General features: G+C 41.0%; 1 protein-coding gene across 3 annotated transcripts; it reads left to right on the top strand.

The window, feature by feature from the left end:
• The first annotated feature begins 1,089 nt into the window (after window positions 1-1,089).
• Window positions 1,090-23,633, top strand: il1rl1 (interleukin 1 receptor-like 1 (ST2L)). 3 transcript variants are annotated; one of them, XM_036963761.1, is made up of 23 exons: window positions 1,090-1,524; window positions 9,403-9,426; window positions 9,637-9,736; window positions 9,876-10,116; window positions 10,799-10,982; window positions 11,142-11,292; window positions 11,609-11,677; window positions 11,775-11,904; window positions 12,078-12,226; window positions 13,253-13,378; window positions 13,743-13,907; window positions 14,008-14,357; window positions 17,939-17,983; window positions 18,194-18,293; window positions 18,433-18,673; window positions 19,352-19,535; window positions 19,695-19,845; window positions 20,162-20,230; window positions 20,328-20,457; window positions 20,608-20,756; window positions 22,030-22,161; window positions 22,526-22,690; window positions 22,791-23,633. In XM_036963761.1, the coding sequence occupies exons 1-23, from the start codon at window positions 1,492-1,494 to the stop codon at window positions 23,195-23,197; spliced, it is 3,495 nt and encodes a 1,164-aa protein (XP_036819656.1). In that variant the 5' UTR covers window positions 1,090-1,491; the 3' UTR covers window positions 23,198-23,633.
• Window positions 23,634-23,802: the final 169 nt, after the last annotated feature.

Below are 23,802 nucleotides of genomic sequence, written 5' to 3'. Positions count from 1 at the left end.
ACATATTCATAATTTACATTATGTAAATTGTATATTTATATTATATACAGCTCCTCAGAGTTTGGAACACACATAGTCCAAGTCTATGTTAGGACTTGCATATAAACCATGGGTATTTGAAACACATGGGTGTTTCAATGTGATATAGCTGTGTGAAGCGTGTGACTAATACCTGCCTTGCCAAAGTCTTCAGACCTGGATTTCTTCACATTTTATTGTGTTACAATGTGTGATCAAAATAGATTTAATAGCATTTTTTTTAAATAAACAATCTACAAAAACTAATATGTAATGTCAAAGCGGAAAAATATTCTGTATATATTTTGGGGGGTATTTTACCCCCAATGTTGTGATTTCCAACGGGCTTGGGAGAGGCTAAGGTCGAGTCATGCGGCCCCCTTGGCCAAACCCTCCCCTAACCCGGACGACACTGGGACAATTGTGCACCGTCCATTGAGACTCCCGGTCACAGCTGGTTGCAGTGACGCCACAAGCACTGTGATACAGCGCCACTTGGGAGGCCCTAGATTAGTATATATATATATATATATATATATATATATATATATATATATATATATATATATATATATATATATATATATATATATATATATATATAAAGATAAATTAAATAATCATAACTAAAGGGTAAAGTCTACTAAACTTACTCCATGTCATTGACAGAAAAACTTGAATTGTTGCAACTCATTGTGTTGCTGTCCGCCGGTGGCTAGCTAGCCAGCTAGCTAAAATTGTCCCTTTCCTAAATTAGACACGACTGGAGATAGGGATTTGGACTTGTGGTTTTACTTAATTCTCCGTACTTGCCAATGATTATAACGGAAAATCTGATCCAACCAATAATTCATACATTGTTGTGCCTGGCCTGAGAGGATCTAAGTTATATGTAGTTAGATGTAGAAGGCTAACGTTAAGTAGATAACATTGCCCACGAATTGAAGTTATGCCACAAAACAATGAGATATTTCACCGGATGTATAAATGTGAAGCATCCGCTTGGCGTTTCCGAGGGAGCGCAGTGGCTGGCAGTGGTAGAAGATGGAAAGAGATGGATTTTGGCAGACGTTCTGCAAATTTTCTCATCGATTAAACATTTGATCTAAATTAAATGTTATGTTCCCAGAACTAGAATATGTTACAAACATAGTGGACTAAGTTTTGTAGACTTTACCCTTTGCCAAAGTTGTAAAAAATTGTGTCGTTCAGAACGATTGTTAAAGCGAATTGGGTAATTGCACACGCGCACTTCAGAGTAGGCGTTCCCTAACGGAAATAGGCACGTGTGCTAGCGCGTGCTTGGCTCTGCCCACTATGATTCGTTTGTTCTTTTTTGAAAGGACAAGATGTGGTCTATCTTGGTTTAGTTATAAACATATTTGGTTAGGCTAGCGAACAAGCATTTTAGCCAGGAAGCCTAGGACAACAAAAATGTAAAGCGTGTACTGTATGACAAAATGATAAACGCTAATGACAAAACGTTTTTTTTTTTCTACAAGTACGGTGAGTCAACATGTTTTTCTAAATGCACACAGAAATCAGACAGCCACATTATATTTAGTTTACGTTGACTGGACTAAATTATTGTGTAGATTTTAGTTGTCACTGTATTAGACCAAGCAGAGGTGATTTGATTATGTTTAAATGTTAAAGTTTAAATGGTGATGGAATAGTGGAGGCAGCTCATGTTTTCTTTGTAACTTGCGGTAACTCTGTGGTTAATAGTTGTTTATAGTCGGAAACTTACTTGGCCATGCAACGGTTTGTTACTGTACATGCACTATGCATTGTGGACTTCACTGGACAGAGGTTGCTATCAGGTTTTGTGATAAAAACAAAGGTGTGGTTGAATTTATTTGGGTTTTGTCACGGTCGCAAGGCATATGAATTAACAGGTTATAGAACAAACAACGCAATTATCACAACACATTTTACCCATGCACCGCTACGGAGTTAGAGTTGGATTTTTCCAGTAAAAACTTTCCAGTGTTAGAAAATGTCAAATAACATTAACTTCTCTGTATTTGTCCTGGAAATATATACATACAGCTGGGCAACATTCCAAACACTTAAAAGACACGCTAAACCCTCTGCCATCAAATCAATTGTATTTATATAGCCCTTCGTACATCAGCTGATATCTGGGACAGATATCAGATGGGACTGCAAGGAGTCATCATGCCAGGTAGTCCTGAGGCATGGTCCTAGGGCTCAGGTCCTCTGAGAGAGAGAAATAAAGAGAGAATTAGAGAGAGCATACTTAAATTCACACAGGACACCGGAGAAGACAGGAGAAGTACTCCAGATATAACAAACTGACCCTAGCCCCCCGACACATAAACTACTGCAGCATAAATACTGGAGGCTGAGACAGGAGGGGTCAGGAGACACTTTGGCCCCATCCGATGATACCAGGGCCAAACAGGAAGGATATAACCCCACCCACTTTGCCAAAGAACAGCCCCCACACCACTAGAGGGATATTTTCAACCACCAACTTACCATCCTGAGACAAGGCCGAGTATAGCCCACAAAGATCTCCGCCACGGCACAACCCAAGGGCCAACCCAGACAGGAAGATCACATCAGTGACTCAACCCACTCAAGTGACGCACCCCTCCTAGGGACGGCATAAAAGAGCACCAGTAAGCCAGTGACTAAGCCCCTGTAATTAGGGTTAGAGGCAGAGAATCCCATTGGAAAGAGGGGAACTGGCCAGGCAGAGACAGCAAGGGCGGTTCGTTGCTCCAGAGCCTTTCCGTTCACCTTCACACTCCTGGGCCAGACTACACTCAATCATATGACCCACTGAAGAGATGAGTCTTCAGTAAAGACTTAAAGGTTGAGACCGAGTTTGCGTCTCTCACATGGGTAGGCAGACCATTTCATAAAAATGGAGCTCTATAGGAGAAAGCCCTGCCTCCATCGGTTTGCTTAGAAATTCTAGGAACAATTAGGAGGCCTGCGTCTTGTGACCGTAGCATACGTGTAGGAATGTACAGCAGGACCAAATCAGAGAGATAGGTAGGAGAAAGCCCATGTATTGCTTTGTAGGTTAGCAGTAAAACTAACTTTTTGGGGTTTTAGTCTTTAGGATTCTAGCAGCCGTATTTAGCACAAACTGAAGTTTATTTTGTGCTTTATCCGGGTAGCCGGAAAGTAGAGCATTGCAGTAGTCTAACCTAAAAGTAACAAAAGCATGGATTAATATTTCTGCATAATTTTTGGACAAAGTTTCTGACTTTTGCAATGTTACGTAGATGGAAAAAAGCTGTCCTTGAAACAGTTTTGATATGTTCGTCAAAAGAGAGATCAGGGTCCAGAGTAGCGCCGAGGTCCTTCAGTTTTATTTGAGACGACTGTACAACCATTAAGATTAATTGTCAGATTCAACAGAATATCTCTTTGTTTCTTGGGACCTAGAACAAGCATCTCTGTTTTGTCCGAGTTTAAAAGTAGAACGTTTGCAGCCATCCACTTCCTTATGTCTGAAACACAGGCTTCTAGCGAGGGCAATTTTGGGGCTTCACCATGTTTCATTGAAATGTACCAATTGTGTGTCATTCGCATAGCAGTGAAAGTTAACATTACGTTTTCAAATGACATCCCCAAGAGGTAAAATATATAGTGAAAACAATAGTGGTCCTAAAACGGAACCTTGAGGAACACCAAAATGTACAGTTGATTTGTCAGAGGACTAACCATTCACAGAGACAAACGGATGTCTTTCCTACAGATAAGATCTAAACCAGGCCAGAACTTGTCCGTGTAGACCAATTTGGGTTTCCAATCTCTCCAAAAGAATGTGGTGATCGATGGTATCAAAAGCAGCACTAAGGTCTAGGAGCACGAGGACAGATGAAGAGCCTCGGTCTGATGCCATTAAAAGGTCATTTACCACCTTCACAAGTGCAGTCTCAGTGCTATGAAGGGGTCTAAAACCAGACTGAAGCATTTCGTATACATTGTTTGTCTTCAGGAAGGCAGTGAGTTGCTGCTCAACAGCCTTTTCTAAAAAAAAAAATAGAGGAATGGAACATTCAATATTGGCCGATATTTAAAAAAAAATATTTTCTGGGTCAAGGTTTGGCTTTTTCAAGAGAGGCTTTATTACTGCCACTTTTAGTGAGTTTGGTACACATCCGGTGGATAGAGAGCCGTTTATTATGTTCAACATAGGAGGGCCAAGCACAGGAAGCAGCTCTTTCAGTAGTTTAGTTGGAATAGGGTCCAGTATGCAGCTTGAAGGTTTAGTGGCTGTGATTATTTTCATCATTGTGTCAAGAGATACTAAAACACTTGATCCTCGGTCCTGGCAGAGTTGTGCAGACTCAGGACAACTGAGCTTTGAAGGAATACCTAGATTTAAAGAGTCCATAATTTGCTTTCTAATAATCATGATCTTTTCTTCAAAGAAGTTCATTAATTTATTACTGCTGAAGTGAAAGCCATCCTCTCTTGGGGAATGCTTCTTTTTAGTTAGCTTTGCGACAGTATATATATTTTTTCGGATTGTTCTTATTTTCCTCATTTAAGTTGGAAAAATAGGATGATTGAGCAGCAGTAAGGGCTCTTCGATACTGCATGGTACTGTCTTTCCAAGCTCGTCGGAAGACTTCCAGTTTGGTGTGGCACCATTTCCGTTCCAATTTTCTGGAAGCTTGCTTCAGAGCTCTGGTATTTGCTGTATACCAGGGAGCTAGTTTCTTATGAGAAATGTTTTTATTTTTTAGGGGTGCAACTGCATCTATGGTATTGTATTGCGCAAGGTTAAATTGAGTTCCTCAGTTAGGTGGTTAACTGATTTTTGTCCTCTGACGTCCTTGGGTAGGCAGAGGGAGTCTGGAAGGGCATCAAGGAATCTTTGTGTTGTCTGAATTTATAGCACGACTTTTGATGCTCCTTGGTTGGGGTCTGAGCAGATTATTTGTTGCAATTGCAAACGTAATAAAATGGTGGTCCGATAGTCCAGGATTATGAGGAAAAACATTAAGATCCACAACATATATTCCATGGGACAAATCTAGGTCCAGAGTATGACTCTGACAGTGAGTAGGTCCAGAGACATGTTGGACAAAACCCACTGAGTTGATGATGGCTCCGAAAGCCTTTTGCAGTGGGTCTGTGGACTTTTCCACGTGAATATTGAAGTCACCAAAAATGTGAATATTATCTGCTATGACTACAAGGTCCGATAGGAATTCAGGGAACTCAATGAGGAACGCTGTATATGGCCCAGGAGGCCTGTAAACAGTAGCTATAAAAAGTGATTGAGTAGGCTGCATAGATTTCATGACTAGAAGCTCAAAATACGTTTTTTTTTTTTTTTGTAAATTGAAATTTGCTATCGTTAATGATAGCAACACCTCTGCCTTTGCGGGATGCATGGGGGATATGGTCACTAGTGTAACCAGGAGTTGAGGCCTCATTTAACACAGTAAATTCATCAGGCTTCAGCCATGTTTCAGTCAAGCCAATCACATCAAGATTATGATCAGTGATTAGTTCATTGACTATAATTGCCTTTGAAGTAAGGGATCTAACATTAAGTAGCCCTATTTTGAGATGTGAGGTATCACTATCTCTTTCAATAATGGCAGGAATGGAGGAGGTCTTTATCCTAGTGAGATTGCTAAGGCGAACACCGCCATGTTTAGTTTTGCCCAACCCAGGTCGAGGCACAGACAGTCTCAATGGGGATAGCTGAGCTGACCACTTACTGTGCTAGTGGCAGACTCCACTAAGCTGGCAGGCTGGCTAACAGCCTGCTGCCTGGCCTGCACCCTATTTCATTGTGGAGCTAGAGGAGGTAGAGCCCTGTCTATGTTGGTAGATAAGAAAAGAGCACCCCTCCAGCTAGGATGGAGTCCTTCACTTCTCAGCAGGCCAGGCTTGGTCCTGCTTGTGGGTGAGTCCCAGAAAGAGGGCCAATTATCTACAAATGCTATCATTTGGGAGGGGCAGAAAACAATTTTCAACCAGCAATTGAGTTGTGAGACTCTGCTGTAGAGCTCATCACTCCCCCTAACTGGAAGGGGGCCAGAGACAATTACTCGATTGCTGACACATCTTTCTAGCTGTTTTACACGCTGAAGCTATGTTGCACATCCATCAAATGAAGTCAGACATCATCAGAAGTATCCACGAGTTGCAGGGCTAGGGAGGAAGGAATCATTTTTAAATGGACCGCCCTTGCCTGGAAATTTGTCACTCGATCATCCCGCGATGTTTGTTTTCAGCTACGGATAGCTTGTGGGTGCTTTATTTGCACTACGTCAATCATGATTGCATGTCTACTTATATTAACTATAGAATTATTAATATATACCTACTGTATGATAGCTAGCAAATTAACAAACTAATGTTAGTGTGAATAAGAAAAAAATATTTCTACAATTTCCAGAAGCTAACCAAACAAAAACAAAATCGATTTAATGACACGTGTTTGTGCATTAGTAGCACAATTTCTAACTTATTTACATTAGTTTTTAGTTACACTTGTATGTTGACTACATATTGACGTTTTGGAAGACTTTTCTTAGCTGGTGTACAATCATCGCAAATGTTATTATGGGGCGTTTCAGGTCCCGAAGTGGACATAATTGTACACTTGCAAACTCCATTAAAAATGAGGGCTGAGGGGTTACCGTTGCAAACTACCCTGCTAATAATTTGGACCGACAAGAAATATGGCCGTGGGGATTCACCCAAGGGCTTAGGGCCGAGGGCTGTGTACTTTGATTTTTGAAACGCAACCCTGGACTGATAGATATTTGAAGGAGAGGTTGGACTGCGACAGTGTCTGATGGGTATTGTATTTTGGAATTATGGGAAGGACACTGGAGATGAGCTGAATCGTTTGCCCCACAACTCCTAAACTACTGCAGACTGCAGCCTGGACGTAACATAGTAAATGTAAATCCGGGACATACAAATGAGTATTATACCTTACATTTGGTATGGTTACATAAGAGAGAAGGTTACTTAACTCAAAAATGAAAGTAGGGTGGTTGGTCAGGCATATCAAGTTAATGTCAAGTTAACATCACGGACAACCTTAGCATTTTAGATAATTAGAAACTTTTCAACTACTTGCTACTTATATCTTCTTTGCTACTACTTAATGTTATCTGACCCTAACCTTAACCCTTTAATCTAACTCCTAACCATAACCTTAACTCTAACCCCTAGGCTAGCTAACATTAACCACCTAGATAACCTAGCTAACATCAGCCATAACAAATTGCAATTTGTAACATATCATACGAATTGTAATTCGTAACATAAAATACAAAATGGATGATGGACATCCACAAAGTAGTACAATACAAAGTTTAACACGTCATACCATTTTTATTTAACTAGGCAAGTCAGTTAAGAACAAATTCTTATCATGCATCAGTATCATGCTGTGGGGTTGTTTTTCAGTGGCAGGGACTGGGAGACTAGTCAGGATCGAGGGAAAGATAAGTGGAGCAAGGGATAGGGAGATCCTTGATGAAAACCTGCTCCAGAGCGCTCAGGACCTCAGACGGGCAAAAGGTTCACCTTCCAACAGGACAACGACTGTAAGCACACAGCCATGAAAACACAGGAGTGGCTTCGGGACAAGTCTCTGCATGTCCTTGAGTGGCCCAGCCAGAGCCAGAACCTGATCAAACATCTCTGGAGAGACCTGTAAATAGCTGTGCAGTGACATTCCCCATCCAACCTGACAGAGCTTGAGTGGGTTTGCAAAGAAGAATGGGAGAAACTCAAATACAGTGCCAAGCTTGTAGCGTCATACCCAAGAAAACTCATACTTAAGTTTTTTATATATATATATATATATATATATTTTTTTTTTTTTATATTTTTTTTTTTATTGCAAACATTTCCAAAAACCTGCTTTTGTGTTGCCATTTCAGTGTTGTGTGAAAAAAAAAAAAACAATTTAATCCCTTTTATAATAAGGCTTTAATGTAACAAAATGTTCTGTCATTCTTTGAAGGATATTATCTAGCAAGCTTAGCAACTTTGCTCATTTGACCCTTGTTTGACTACTGTTACAAAGTTTTTATGATTCAACAAAGCTATACTCGGGATGTGTTCTGCACTTCCTGGGCGCACTCTGTGTTGAGATAGCCTACTGCTGAAATGCGCTGAATGCTGCAACAAGTATTAGACGTTCATTCATGTTTCTCATACGAACAAAAAGTTGTTCCAAATGTCAAATTTTGAAGTGTTTAAGGTTAAGTTTAGTCATTAACTCCAAAATATTAAGGTTAGGTATTAGCTCAGAATGGTTAAGGTTTGGGATAGGCTTAAAACAAAATACGTAACCTTTTACACCAGAAGCAAATGCTTACGCCCATCCACAACACCCTAGCAAAACCGAAACCTACTTGAAGGTAACATTGTTGTCCCTAGTGGCTGGTTTCTACATCTCCCGGTGTCCTCAGACATGGATGGATGTAATTAATTGAGGAACATGATAACTCTGAATTTATAAACAGCCTGTTTCAAAATTCACAACAATGTCATTGGCGATCAAAAATATACTCATTACTAAATATCCGTTTAATTTGCTCTGAAATCATTACATAGTGACGCAGCCAAGTCAACAAGGTGGCTCAGCGCTCTCTTATAGACCATATCTGGGTTTTAAACGCTTTAAATGGTCACTGGATAAATATGAATTATTCCCTGTACTAAAACTGGGAAGATTTTGGGGAAAAGATTCATTTCTAGCTGTAATTATATCTGAACAATATATTTCTATTTTGCATCAATTATTGTGAAAGATGTATTCAATGAACCTTTGATCACAGAAATTATGGCAATTTAGATTTTCAGTATATTTGATGGGTATTGCAAGTGTATTGCCTAATGTGAAAACAGTGTAATGTACTGCAATTTACTGTACATCATTTTTTCTAATGGATTAACTGGTTGTTAAAATGACTAAATTGAGAAGTGTTTGCTGATTAAATAAATGTTTGCATGGTATTTCACAGTAAACTTATATTTTGGATAATAGGTTGTGTGGTAAAATACGTCTCCAAACCAAATTAATGCACAAAAAGGTTTCGAATGTGACTTTCTGCATTAAGTGTTACCGGTTTGGAGTTTTGTACTAAGAGTTTAAAAAACTCACTTTATGCTTGTGAAAATAGCACCAAAGTGATTTGATGTTTTTTTTTTAAAACATCTATATTTTCCATAGAGGTCATGGTTTCTTCATTCAAGCTTGATATGTTAAATGGCCATTTCAATCATCCATATTATGTCAACATTTCAATTTTCATAATTTCTGCTGTATCTATAACAGGATATCCTAACAACATATTGAATGAGAAATGTGACTTTTGTTCTTTCTAGTTGCAAGTTCCTGTTTTACAGAAAATGCGCTCCTTCACATTCAGGGTATGCTCTTTCAGTAATTCTTCACTCTGAACCTAAAAATGTTTTCTGCATATGTATTTTATTCCCTCTTGAAAATAAGTATGTCATGTATTGTAAAAACAAGTAAAGCATGGTCCTGATGTTTTATTATAGGGTCTTGTGTGGAATGATAGTTCCTGTCCGACTTTACAATAAGGTAACATTCTATTTTTTGTTCCCCTTGTCTTGAAGTTGGTGGATGGTGGTCTCATGTTCCTGCTCCTCAGTTTGACTAGGATTTCTGCCCAGAGAGAAATGTCCTTAAACCCCACTACAATAAGTCATTACACAGGTATAGCATCTTCTTCAGATTTCACACATTTCTACATCCCATTATTACAATGTATAGTGAATATATTGTACCTTGAACAATAGACCTCTTTTCCTTCACATGCAACTTAATCGGGTAATGTCTGTTCATGTTTTGGCAGAGTCCCCATGTCAACTATTTGACAAGTATGAAACTACTGTGACAGAGGGGGAGGCCCTTAGTTTGCCAGCCTACTATGACCTGAGTGAGTTGGTTTGGGCCAGCGTGACTGAGTTTACCTGGTACAGAAACAGAACCCAAGAGCTCTCGTCCTCTGAGGAAGAGCGTGTGCATCATCATGGACCGGTGCTCTTCTTCCTCCCCCTTTTAATCAACGACTCTGATCAGTACTACACCTACTGGTAATACAACAACTGTGTGTGTGTGTTTTAGGGGTTACATTGGTAATTGAGAGCGGGGGAGCCCTGTTTGGGAGGGTGAGGGTTGAGTCTAGGGTTAGTGTTGAACCTGGATGTATACATAGGGCTAGGGTAGGCATGCACATTTACAAAGAACAAACCTTAGGGTCCCTTCTCTTGCATGAACGTTGAATAAAATTCTATTCGAACTTACTCTGCCGACTTGAAATTGGAGACAAAATATCCACAGAAGACTATTATTACCGACTTCAAAACGCAGAACTCTGTGTGTGGCAATAAAGATGTTTGCTCCTGACCAAGCACAAGACGGAAGGACATGCACAATGATGCATGCATATTGACACAAATTCTGCAGGTGTTTACATGGTTTTGAGCATGTGCCAGGTGATAGAAATTTCAACGGCAGTTCTGGCACTCTAAAAAGTTGGGTAAATAATACTTTCCTGTGGATATTTTGTCTCAATATTCAACCCACTGAAGGACCAACCAAGACTTGTAAGGAAACGTTCCACGTTTTTATACTGCTTAGTTTCAGGCTGTGTATATACTCTTAGAAAAAAACATTTGCTCTTTACAGCCTAAATGGGTTCTTCGGCTGGCCCCAGTTAGAACCCTGTTGGTTCCCTTTTGGGTAACTGTTACACTGTATATCCCTATGTTCCAGGAGAAAGGGAGCAGACACCTGCCTCATTTTTGTGACAGAGGTGATTGTGGTCAAAGCCCAACCGTTCGATCATTCAGTCTTGTTTAACGATATCTCAGAGTCAGCAGAAAACATCGCTATCCCATGTCCTGACCCTGTGGAAAAACTATGCCAAGATGGAAAAGATAACTTAGCCTGGTATAAGGTACTGAACATGACCGGAATACTAACACAAACCTCAAGTCTGCAAAACTATTCAGCATTGGTTCTCAACTCCTGTCCTAAATCTCATAATGAGTGGAATCAGGTGTGTTACTGCTATTTCAGCAAAGAAGTTTGTCAAATTGTTTGTCTTTAATTTCAGAATTTCAGTCTCATTCCAAACGAGTCTGAGAGAAATCTGTGGGTGTATGGCGCCTCCAAAGCAGACGAGGGCATCTATACGTGTGTGTGCACGTGGGAGCACAATGGGACGGTTCTCAACACTTCTGCATCCAGGAGACTAAAGATCCAAGGTATGTAGGTTGTGACTTGATGACCGCTCTGTCAATCCTCTCAGCAGTTTATTTATTTGATTTTAGCTTTGCTGAAACCTCATCCAAGATGGCAGCAGGGTCAGCAAACATGGAAACTCTAGGCTACATTACAGCAGGTTATTAGGCTACACTAGGTACATTAGACTCCATTTATATCAAACAAACAGAATCAAAAACATCAAAAGTGACCCTCATATCACATGTGGGCTTTGTGGCAGCAACAATCATCAATAACAACGTTTTGAATATATCCAAAAGTATCTTTCTGACTAAACTGTGTGTTTGTCTCCTTCAGCTCCCTCTGCCTCGCATCCTCCTCAGATCAACCTGCCTATAAACGGAAGCACAGAGACCACTGACCTGTGTAGGGATCAAACCTGGCTCAAATACTTGTGTTGTGCTTGATTTGGTTTGCCCAGGAAATATCTCTCTGTCTTCATAGTATCTCTTGTTCTTCATAGACACCACTAAGAAGTTGAGGTGTGAAGCGTTTTGTGGGCAGAACATTGAAGACAACTGTCACGTGTGGTGGGAGATAAATGGAGTGAAAGTGCGCTCGCAGCAGCAAGGCTACTCGGTGAACACCACCAGGTAGGTACACACATGCACACACACACACATGGATTCATGCATACACACAAGCACACACACACTTGTTTTTGAGAACAAGGTTACAGAATTAACACATTTCCTTGAAAGCAAGACCCCAGATTCACTGTTGAGAATTTGCTGTGTGAATGTTTTGTGTGTATGTGTTACTGTAGTGAGGTGGAGGTATCTTCAATGCGGAGTATCTTCACAGCTATCCTGACCATAAACACAGTGACTATGAGGGACCTCCAGTCAAAGTTCACATGTGTTGCAATGAACGACCAGAAATGGAATTATGCAGTGGTTACTCTCAAGCTAAGAGGTTAGTGCACACACTCTAAAACAAACATCACACAGACATACAGTTGAAGTCGGAAGTTTACATACACTTTGGTTGGAGTCATTAAAACTAGGTTTTCAACCACTCCACAAATTACATCACTCCATCAACCACTCCACGTTCATCTGTACAGGTTCACGTTCATCTGTACAGACATTTTTTGGAGAAATGTCCTCTGGTTGGATGAAACAAAAATAGAACTGTTTGGCCATAATGACCACCGTTATGTTTGGAGGAAAAAGGGGGAGGCTTGCAAGCCGAAGAACACCATCCCAACTGTGAAGCACGGAGGTGGCAGCATCATGTTGTGGGGGTGCTTTGCTGCAGGAGGGACTGGTGCACTTCAGAAACTAGATGGCATCATGAGGGAGGAAAATGATGTGGATATATTGAAGCAACACCTTAAGACATCAGTCAGGAAGTTAAAGCTTGGTCGCAAATGGGTCTTCCAAATGGACAATGACCCCATGCATACTTCCAAAGTTGTGGCAAAATTACTTAATGACAACAAAGTCAAGGTATTGGAGTGGCCATCACAAAGCCCTGACCTCAATCATATTGAAAATCTGTGGGCAGAACTGAAAAAGTGAGTGTGAGCAAGGAGGCCAACAAACCTGACTCAGTTAGACCAGCTCTGTCAGGAGGAATGGGCCAAAATTCACCCAGCTTATTGTGGGAAGCTTGTGGAAGGCTACCCGAAACAGTTGTCCCAAGTTAAACAATTTAAAGGCAATGCTGACCCACTGGGAATGTGATGAAAGCTGAAATAACTCATTCTCTCTACTATTGTTCTGACATTTCACATTCTTAAAATAAAGTGGTGATCCTAAGACAGTGAATTTTTACAAGGATTAAATGTCAGGAATTGTGAAACTGAGTTTAAATGTATTTGGCTAAGGTGTATGTAAACTTCCGACTTCAACTGTATATGTCACAGACACACAAAATCACACATGCAAACTCTGTAACTTTCTTGGTGTTGTGTTCTCCCTGTCTCCCCCCCAACAGGGTTTATGGGTCTATGTGTGGTGCTACTGCTCTTCTTCTTGCTAGCTGCTGTGGCTGTCAAAGTATTTGACATCGATCTGGCGCTCCTCTTCCGTGGAGTTTTCAAATGCTGTGGTCGATCTGAGGGTAAGAACATCTAGCCACCCACTGAAGTGTAATGATGCTATTTCACAAATATTTTTCATTGTACAGAAATGCTTATTCAGCCTACATGATCTATATAGTATTGGATACCATATAAACATATTACTACATTTAGTTCTTAGTCACCACACTGAAGCATGGCCCACTGATTGTGCAGTGCAGTTGTCTGCAGTAGGCCCTTCTCAACAGATCCCGGCTGGGGTCAATCCCACTGCAAGTGTAGAAGTAATGGGCAAATTTATATTAAAATAACTAAATTTCAGTTCAACTAGAATTTAATCAAATCTCTACAATCTACTCCTTTCCTGCGGAGGTTTGACAGAAACCTCTTTGTCTGTGTTTTCAGATGGGAAGGTCTATGATGCTTACGTTGTCTACCAGATGGATGGCTTAGATCAGGAAAGGGAGGAGAAAGTGTATCACTTTGTGAGCATTGTTCTGCCCACTGTCCTGGAGCAGAAGTGTGGCTTTAGACTCTTCATCCACGGCAGAGACGACTTACCTGGGGAAGGTTGGTTCTTTCAGACTGTGTCCTACCCTCTAAGAAGCAATAAACAGTACTAAAGTCAAAAGTTAACTTCTCCCTCTCCTCTCTGTTCTGTTGTCCCCAGACAACATGGAGTTGGTGGAGGACTGCATGCGACTGAGCAGGAGGCTGATTGTCATCCTGACCCCTAGCTCAAGCACACGGTCAGGCTCAGGAGGTCAAGGGTCATGTGGCCAATGGGGCTACTCGTCTTCGTTGACCACAGCGGAGGACTATGACTGTCAGGTGGGGCTCCTCCAGGCTCTGGTCCACAGTGAGATGAACGTTATCCTCATCCAGCTGGGGGACATGGGGGAGGGTGGCTACACACACCTGCCCCCCGGCCTGCAGCACCTGGTCCGCAAGAGTGCCCCCTTAATGTGGCATGAGGGAAGGCGTGGGTCGACGCTGCCCAACTCAAGCTTCTGGAAGAGGGTGCGTTACATGATGCCTTGGCCGCGCTCAACTAGTTTTGACAACCAGTTAATATGACTGTTCTATGTGAACATTCAGGTCTGAGGACTTGACGTGCGTGTGGAGGTCTGGGTTCTCTGAAAATCCTTATTCCATTCATATAAATATCATTAATTATTCCAGTGCTGTGCAGAGATATACACAGGTTAGCTGAGAACGTCACAAAAACGATGTGTACAATGTGGCAGAAGGCCGTGTGTTTTTGTGATTCTGGATGGCTAGCAACAATGACAAGAAACTGCCATGTGGGGAATAGTAAGTGGCTAATTTCAGCTAGTTTTATCTTGTTCTTGATTCCATGTCTTGTTTTTAGGTATTTTGACTGATGTCATTTTTATGCTAATATGGCCAAATGTGCTTGCTTACTAACCAACAACTGTAACAATGTATTTCTGAGAGAACAAGTGTTCATTGTGTAACTTTTTTATGTTTTCAATAAACATTGGAGACTAAACATTGTTGACAACTTGTAAACTAGCTAAACCAACCCGTTCTGTTTTGCCCCATATTTGTGCACGTCTGTTTTGTTGCTAAACAACCAACCTGTCTATGGCAGCTGCCATAGTGACATCCAGTTGAAGTCAAGCTTCTGATAGTCTAATTGACATAATTTCAGTCAATTGGAGGAGTACCTGTGGATGTATTTCAAGGCCTACCTTCAAACTCAGTGCCTCTTTGCTTGAAATCATGGGAAAATCAAAAGAAATCAGGAAAGACCTCATAAAACATTTTTTTAGACATCCACAAGTCTGGTTCATCGTTGGGAGTGATTTCAAATCGCCTGAAGGTACCATGTTCATCTGTACAAACAATAGTACACAAGTATAAACACCTTGGGACCACGCAGCTGTCATACCCCTCAGGATGGAGACTTGTTCTGTCTCCTAGAGATTAATTTACTTTGGTGTGAAAAGTGCAAATCAATCCCAGAACAACAGCAAAAGACTTTGAAGATGCTGGAGGAAACCGGTACAATAGTACATATCCACAGTAAAACAAGTCCTATATTGACATAACCTGAAAGGCCGCTCAGCAAGGAAGAAGCCACTGCTCCAGAACCACCATAAAAAAAGCCAGGCTACGGTTTGCAACTGCACATGGGGACAAAGATTGTACTTTTTGGTGAAATGTCCTCTGGTCTGATAAAACTAGAACTGTCTGACCATAATGGCCATTGCTATGTTTGGAGGAAAAAGGGAGAGGCTTGCAAGCTGAAGAACACCATCCCAACCATAAAGCACGGGGGTGACGGCATCATGTTGTTGGGGTGCTTTGCTGCAGGAGGGACTGGTGCACTTCAAATTAGATGGCATCATGAGGAACTAAAATTATGTGGATATATTGAAGCAACATCTCAAGATATCAGTCAAGAAGTTAAAGCTTGGTCGCAAATGGGTCTTCCAAATGGACATTGACCCCAAGCATACTTCCAAAGTTGTGGCAAAATGGCTTAAGGACAACAAAGTCAAGGTATTGGAGTGGCCATCACAAAGCCCTGACCTCAATCAAGGAATGGGCCAAAATTCACCCAAGTTATTGTGGAAGGCTTCCCAAAACATTTGACCCAAGTTAAACAATTAAAAGCAATGCTACCAAATACTAATTGTGTGTATGTAAACTTCTGACCCACTGGGTATGTGATGAAATAAATAAAAGCTAAAATAAATCAGCCTCAGACGGGCAAAAGGTTCACCTTCCAACAGGACAACGACTGTAAGCACACAGCCATGAAAACACAGGAGTGGCTTCGGGACAAGTCTCTGCATGTCCTTGAGTGGCCCAGCCAGAGCCAGGACTTGAACCTGATCAAACATCTCTGGAGAGACCTGTAAATAGCTGTGCAGTGACATTCCCCATCCAACCTGACAGAGCTTGAGTGGGTTTGCAAAGAAGAATGGGAGAAACTCAAATACAGTGCCAAGCTTGTAGCGTCATACCCAAGAAAACTCATATTTAAGTTTTATATATATATATATATATATATATATATATATATTTTTTTTTTTTTTTTATTTATTTTTTTTTATTGCAAACATTTCCAAAAACCTGCTTTTGTGTTGCCATTTCAGTGTTGTGTGAAAAAAAACCCAAATTTAATCCCTTTTATAATAAGGCTTTAATGTAACAAAATGTTCTGTCATTCTTTGAAGGATATTATCTAGCAAGCTTAGCAACTTTGCTCATTTGACCCTTTGTTTGACTACTGTTACAAAGTTTTTATGATTCAACAAAGCTATACTCGGGATGTGTTCTGCACTTCCTGGGCGCACTCTGTGTTGAGATAGCCTACTGCTGAAATGCGCTGAATGCTGCAACAAGTATTAGACGTTCATTCATGTTTCTCATACGAACAAAAAGTTGTTCCAAATGTCAAATTTTGAAGTGTTTAAGGTTAAGTTTAGTCATTAACTCCAAAATATTAAGGGTAGGTATTAGCTCAGAATGGTTAAGGTTTGGGATAGGCTTAAAACAAAATATGCAACCTTTTACACCAGAAGCAGATGCTTACGCCCATCCACAACACCCTAGCAAAACCGAAACCTACTTGAAGGTAACATCCCTCACTGTTGTCCCTAGTGGCTGGTTTCTACATCTCCCGGTGTCCTCAGACATGGATGGACTTTGAGGAACATGATAACTCTGAATTTATAAACAGCCTGTTTCAAAATTCACAACAATGTCATTGGCGATCAAAAATATACTCATTACTAAATATCCGTTTAATTTGCTCTGAAATCATTACATAGTGACGCAGCCAAGTCAACAAGGTGGCTCAGCGCTCTCTTATTTGGGGAGAACCCTGGCATAGAGACCATATCTGGGTTTTAAACGCTTTAAATGGTCACTGGATAAATATGAATTATTCCCTGTACTAAAACTGGGAAGATTTTGGGGAAAAGATTCATTTCTAGCTGTAATTATATCTGAACAATATATTTCTATTTTGCATCAATTATTGTGAAAGATGTATTCAATGAACCTTTGATCACAGAAATTATGGCAATTTAGATTTTCAGTATATTTGATGGGTATTGCAAGTGTATTGCCTAATGTGAAAACAGTGTAATGTACTGCAATTTACTGTACATAATTTTTTCTAATGGATTAACTGGTTGTTTAAATGACTAAATTGAGAAGTGTTTGCTGATTAAATAAATGTTTGCATGGTATTTCACAGTAAACTTATATTTTGGATAATAGGTTGTGTGGTAAAATACGTCTCCAAACCAAATTAATGCACAAAAAGGTTTCGAATGTGACTTTCTGCATTAAGTGTTACCGGTTTGGAGTTTTGTACTAAGAGTTTAAAAAACTCACTTTATGCTTGTGAAAATAGCACCAAAGTGATTTGATGTTTTTTTTTAAAAACATCTATATTTTCCATAGAGGTCATGGTTTCTTCATTCAAGCTTGATATGTTAAATGGCCATTTCAATCATCCATATTATGTCAACATTTCAATTTTCATAATTTCTGCTGTATCTATAACAGGATATCCTAACAACATATTGAATGAGAAATGTGACTTTTGTTCTTTCTAGTTGCAAGTTCCTGTTTTTCAGAAAATGCGCTCCTTCACATTCAGGGTATGCTCTTTCAGTAATTCTTCACTCTGAACCTAAAAATGTTTTCTGCATATGTATTTTATTCCCTCTTGAAAATAAGTATGTCATGTATTGTAAAAACAAGTAAAGCATGGTCCTGATGTTTTATTATAGGGTCTTGTGTGGAATGATAGTTCCTGTCCGACTTTACAATAAGGTAACATTCTATTTTTTGTTCCCCTTGTCTTGAAGTTGGTGGATGGTGGTCTCATGTTCCTGCTCCTCAGTTTGACTAGGATTTCTGCCCAGAGAGAAATGTCCTTAAACCCCACTACAATAAGTCATTACACAGGTATAGCATCTTCTTCAGATTTCACACATTTCTACATCCCATTATTACAATGTATAGTGAATATATTGTACCTTGAACAATAGACCTCTTTTCCTTCACATGCAACTTAATCGGGTAATGTCTGTTCATGTTTTGGCAGAGTCCCCATGTCAACTATTTGACAAGTATGAAACTACTGTGACAGAGGGGGAGGCCCTTAGTTTGCCAGCCTACTATGACCTGAGTGAGTTGGTTTGGGCCAGCGTGACTGAGTTTACCTGGTACAGAAACAGAACCCAAGAGCTCTCGTCCTCTGAGGAAGAGCGTGTGCATCATCATGGACCGGTGCTCTTCTTCCTCCCCCTTTTAATCAACGACTCTGATCAGTACTACACCTACTGGTAATACAACAACTGTGTGTGTGTGTTTTAGGGGTTACATTGGTAGTTGAGAGCGGGGGAGCCCTGTTTGGGAGGGTGAGGGTTGAGTCTAGGGTTAGTGTTGAACCTGGATGTGTACATAGGGCTAGGGTAGGCATGCACATTTACAAAGAACAAACCTTAGGGTCCCTTCTCTTGCATGAACGTTGAATAAAATTCTATTCGAACTTACTCTGCCGACTTGAAATTGGAGACAAAATATCCACAGACTATTATTACCGACTTCAAAACGCAGAACTCTGTGTGTGGCAATAAAGATGTTTGCTCCTGACCAAGCACAAGACGGAAGGACATGCACAATGATGCATGCATATTGACACAAATTCTGCAGGTGTTTACATGGTTTTGAGCATGTGCCAGGTGATAGAAATTTCAACGGCAGTTCTGGCACTCTAAAAAGTTGGGTAAATAATACTTTCCTGTGGATATTTTGTCTCAATATTCAACCCACTGAAGGACCAACCAAGACTTGTAAGGAAACGTTCCACGTTTTTATACTGCTTAGTTTCAGGCTGTATATACTCTTAGAAAAAAACATTTGCTCTTTACAGCCTAAAAGGGTTCTTCGGCTGGCCCCCAGTTAGAACCCTGTTGGTTCCCTTTTGGGTAACTGTTACACTGTATATCCCTATGTTCCAGGAGAAAGGGAGCAGACACCTGCCTCATTTTTGTGACAGAGGTGATTGTGGTCAAAGCCCAACCGTTCGATCATTCAGTCCTGTTTAACGATATCTCAGAGTCAGCAGAAAACATCGCTATCCCATGTCCTGACCCTGTGGAAAAACTATGCCAAGATGGAAAAGATAACTTAGCCTGGTATAAGGTACTGAACATGACCGGAATGCTAACACAAACCTCAAGTCTGCAAAACTATTCAGCATTGGTTCTCAACTCCTGTCCTAAAGCTCATAATGAGTGGAATCAGGTGTGTTACTGCTATTTCAGCAAAGAAGTTTGTCAAATTGTTTGTCTTTAATTTCAGAATTTCAGTCTCATTCCAAACGAGTCTGAGAGAAATCTGTGGGTGTATGGCGCCTCCAAAGCAGACGAGGGCATCTATACGTGTGTGTGCACGTGGGAGCACAATGGGACGGTTCTCAACACTTCTGCATCCAGGAGACTAAAGATCCAAGGTATGTAGGTTGTGACTTGATGACCGCTCTGTCAATCCTCTCAGCAGTTTATTTATTTGATTTTAGCTTTGCTGAAACCTCATCCAAGATGGCAGCAGGGTCAGCAAACATGGAAACTCTAGGCTACATTACAGCAGGTTATTAGGCTACACTAGGTACATTAGACTCCATTTATATCAAACAAACAGAATCAAAAACATCAAAAGTGACCCTCATATCAAATGTGGGCTTTGTGGCAGCAACAATCATCAATAACAACGTTTTGAATATATCCAAAAGTATCTTTCTGACTAAACTGTGTGTTTGTCTCCTTCAGCTCCCTCTGCCTCGCATCCTCCTCAGATCAACCTGCCTATAAACGGAAGCACAGAGACCACTGACCTGTGTAGGGATCAAACCTGGCTCAAATACTTGTGTTGTGCTTGATTTGGTTTGCCCAGGAAATATCTCTCTGTCTTCATAGTATCTATTGTTCTTCATAGACACCACTAAGAAGTTGAGGTGTGAAGCGTTTTGTGGGCAGAACATTGAAGACAACTGTCACGTGTGGTGGGAGATAAATGGAGTGAAAGTGCGCTCGCAGCAGCAAGGCTACTCGGTGAACACCACCAGGTAGGTACACACACACACATGGATTCATGCATACACACAAGCACACACACACTTGTTTTTGAGAACAAGGTTACAGAATTAACACATTTCCTTGAAAGCAAGACCCCAGATTCACTGTTGAGAATTTGCTGTGTGTATGTGTTAATGTAGCGAGGTGGAGGTATCTTCAATGCGGAGTATCTTCACAGCTATCCTGACCATAAACACAGTGGCTATGAGGGACCTCCAGTCAAAGTTCACATGTGTTGCAATGAACGACCAGAAATGGAATTATGCAGTGGTTACTCTCAAGCTAAGAGGTTAGTGCACACACTCTAAAACAAACATCACACAGACATACAGTTGAAGTCGGAAGTTTACATACACTTTGGTTGGAGTCATTAAAACTAGGTTTTCAACCACTCCACAAATTACATCACTCCATTAACCACTCCACGTTCATCTGTACAAACAATAGTATGCAAGTATAAACACCATGGGACCACGAAGCTGTCATACCGCTCAGGAAGGAGACGTTTTCAGTTTCCTAGAGATGAACGTCATTTGGTGCGAGAAGTGCAAATCAATCCCAGAACAACAGCAAAGGACCTTGTGAAAATTCTGGAGGAAACAGTAACAAAAGCATCTGTATCCACAGTAAAACGAAGAAGCCACTGCTCCAAAACCGCCATAAAAAAGCCATACTACAGTTTGCAACTGCACATGGGGACAAAGATTGTACTTTTTGGAGAAATGTCCTCTGGTTGGATGAAACAAAAATAGAACTGTTTGGCCATAATGACCACCGTTATGTTTGGAGGAAAAAGGGGGAGGCTTGCAAGCCGAAGAACACCATCCCAACTGTGAAGCACGGGGTTGGCAGCATCATGTTGTGGGGGTGCTTTGCTGCAGGAGGGACTGGTGCACTTCAGAAACTAGATGGCATCATGAGGGAGGAAAATGATGTTGATATATTGAAGCAACACCTTAAGACATCAGTCAGGAAGTTAAAGCTTGGTCGCAAATGGGTCTTCCAAATGGACAATGACCCCATGCATACTTCCAAAGTTGTGGCAAAATTACTTAATGACAACAAAGTCAAGGTATTGGAGTGGCCATCACAAAGCCCTGACCTCAATCCTATTGAAAATCTGTGGGCAGAACTGAAAAAGTGAGTGTGAGCAAGGAGGCCAACAAACCTGACTCAGTTAGACCAGCTCTGTCAGGAGGAATGGGCCAAAATTCACCCAGCTTATTGTGGGAAGCTTGTGGAAGGCTACCCGAAACAGTTGTCCCAAGTTAAACAATTTAAAGGCAATGCTGACCCACTGGGAATGTGATGAAAGCTGAAATAACTCATTCTCTCTACTATTGTTCTGACATTTCACATTCTTAAAATAAAGTGGTGATCATAAGACAGTGAATTTTTACAAGGATTAAATGTCAGGAATTGTGAAACTGAGTTTAAATGTATTTGGCTAAGGTGTATGTAAACTTCCGACTTCAACTGTATATGTCACAGACACACAAAATCACACATGCAAACTCTGTAACTTTCTTGGTGTTGTGTTCTCCCTGTCTCCCCCCCAACAGGGTTTATGTTTATGGGTCTATGTGTGGTGCTACTGCTCTTCTTCTTGCTAGCTGCTGTGGCTGTCAAAGTATTTGACATCGATCTGGCGCTCCTCTTCCGTGGAGTTTTCAAATGCTGTGGTCGATCTGAGGGTAAGAACATCTAGCCACCCACTGAAGTGTAATGATGCTATTTCACAAATATTTTTCATTGTACAGAAATGCTTATTCAGCCTACATGATCTATATAGTATTGGATACCATATAAACATATTACTACATTTAGTTCTTAGTCACCACACTGAAGCATGGCCCACTGATTGTGCAGTGCAGTTGTCTGCAGTAGGCCCTTCTCAACAGATCCCGGCTGGGGTCAATCCCACTGCAAGTGTAGAAGTAATGGGCAAATTTATATTAAAATAACTAAATTTCAGTTCAACTAGAATTTAATCAAATCTCTACAATCTACTCCTTTCCTGCTGAGGTTTGACAGAAACCTCTTTGTCTGTGTTTTCAGATGGGAAGGTCTATGATGCTTACGTTGTCTACCAGATGGATGGCTTAGATCAGGAAAGGGAGGAGAAAGTGTATCACTTTGTGAGCATTGTTCTGCCCACTGTCCTGGAGAAGAAGTGTGGCTTTAGACTCTTCATCCACGGCAGAGACGACTTACCTGGGGAAGGTTGGTTCTTTCAGACTGTGTCCTACCCTCTAAGAAGCAATAAACAGTACTAAAGTCAAAAGTTAACTTCTCCCTCTCCTCTCTGTTCTGTTGTCCCCAGACAACATGGAGTTGGTGGAGGACTGCATGCGACTGAGCAGGAGGCTGATTGTCATCCTGACCCCCAGCTCAAGCACATGGTCAGGCTCAGGAGGTCAAGGGTCATGTGGCCAATGGGGCTACTCGTCTTCGTTGACCACAGCGGGGGACTATGACTGTCAGGTGGGGCTCCTCCAGGCTCTGGTCCACAGTGAGATGAACGTTATCCTCATCCAGCTGGGGGACATGGGGGAGGGTGGCTACACACACCTGCCCCCCGGCCTGCAGCACCTGGTCCGCAAGAGTGCCCCCTTAATGTGGCATGAGGGAAGGCGTGGGTCGACGCTGCCCAACTCAAGCTTCTGGAAGAGGGTGCGTTACATGATGCCTTGGCCGCGCTCGACTAGTTTTGACAACCAGTTAATATGACTGTTCTATGTGAACAATCAGGTCTGAGGACTTGAAGTGCGGTTGGAGGTCTGGGTTCTCTGAAAATCCTTATTCCATTCATAGAAATATCATTAATTATTCCAGTGCTGTGCAGAGATATACACAGGTTAGCTGAGAACGTCACAAAAACGATGTGTACAATGTGGCAGAAGGCCGTGTGTTGTTGTGATTCTGGATGGCTAGCAACAATGACAAGAAACTGCCATGTGGGGAATAGTAAGTGGCTAATTTCAGCTAGTTTTATCTTGTTCTTGATTCCATGTCTTGTTTTTAGGTATTTTGACTGATGTAATTTTTATGCTAATATGGCCAAATGTGCTTGCTTACTAACCAACAACTGTAACAATGTATTTCTGAGAGAACAAGTGTTCATTGTGTAACTTTTTTATGTTTTCAATAAACATTGGAGACTAAACATTGTTGACAACTTGTAAACTAGCTAAACCAACCCGTTCTGTTTTGCCCCATATTTGTGCACGTCTGTTTTGTTGCTAAACAACCAACCTGTCTATGGCAGCTGCCATAGTGACATACAGTTGAAGTCAAACTTCTGATAGTCTAATTGACATAATTTCAGTCAATTG

Source organism: Oncorhynchus mykiss, chromosome 3, assembly GCF_013265735.2.
Source record: "Oncorhynchus mykiss isolate Arlee chromosome 3, USDA_OmykA_1.1, whole genome shotgun sequence".
Taxonomy (NCBI): Eukaryota; Metazoa; Chordata; class Actinopteri; order Salmoniformes; family Salmonidae; genus Oncorhynchus; species Oncorhynchus mykiss.
Note: the sequence above shows the minus strand (reverse complement) of the source record. Positions and strands in the feature narration are given on the sequence as shown.

What these genes read in the sequence shown, in the direction of transcription:
- il1rl1 (XM_036963750.1), top strand. Translation starts at nt 1,492, where the DNA reads ATGACAAAACGTTTTTTTTTTTCTACAAGTACG. An exon ending in GGTTACTCTCAAGCTAAGAG is followed by an intron (nt 20,757 to 22,029) that starts GTTAGTGCACAC and finishes CCCCCCCAACAG; the next exon opens with GGTTTATGTTTATGGGTCTA. An exon ending in ATGCTGTGGTCGATCTGAGG is followed by an intron (nt 22,162 to 22,525) that starts GTAAGAACATCT and finishes CTGTGTTTTCAG; the next exon opens with ATGGGAAGGTCTATGATGCT.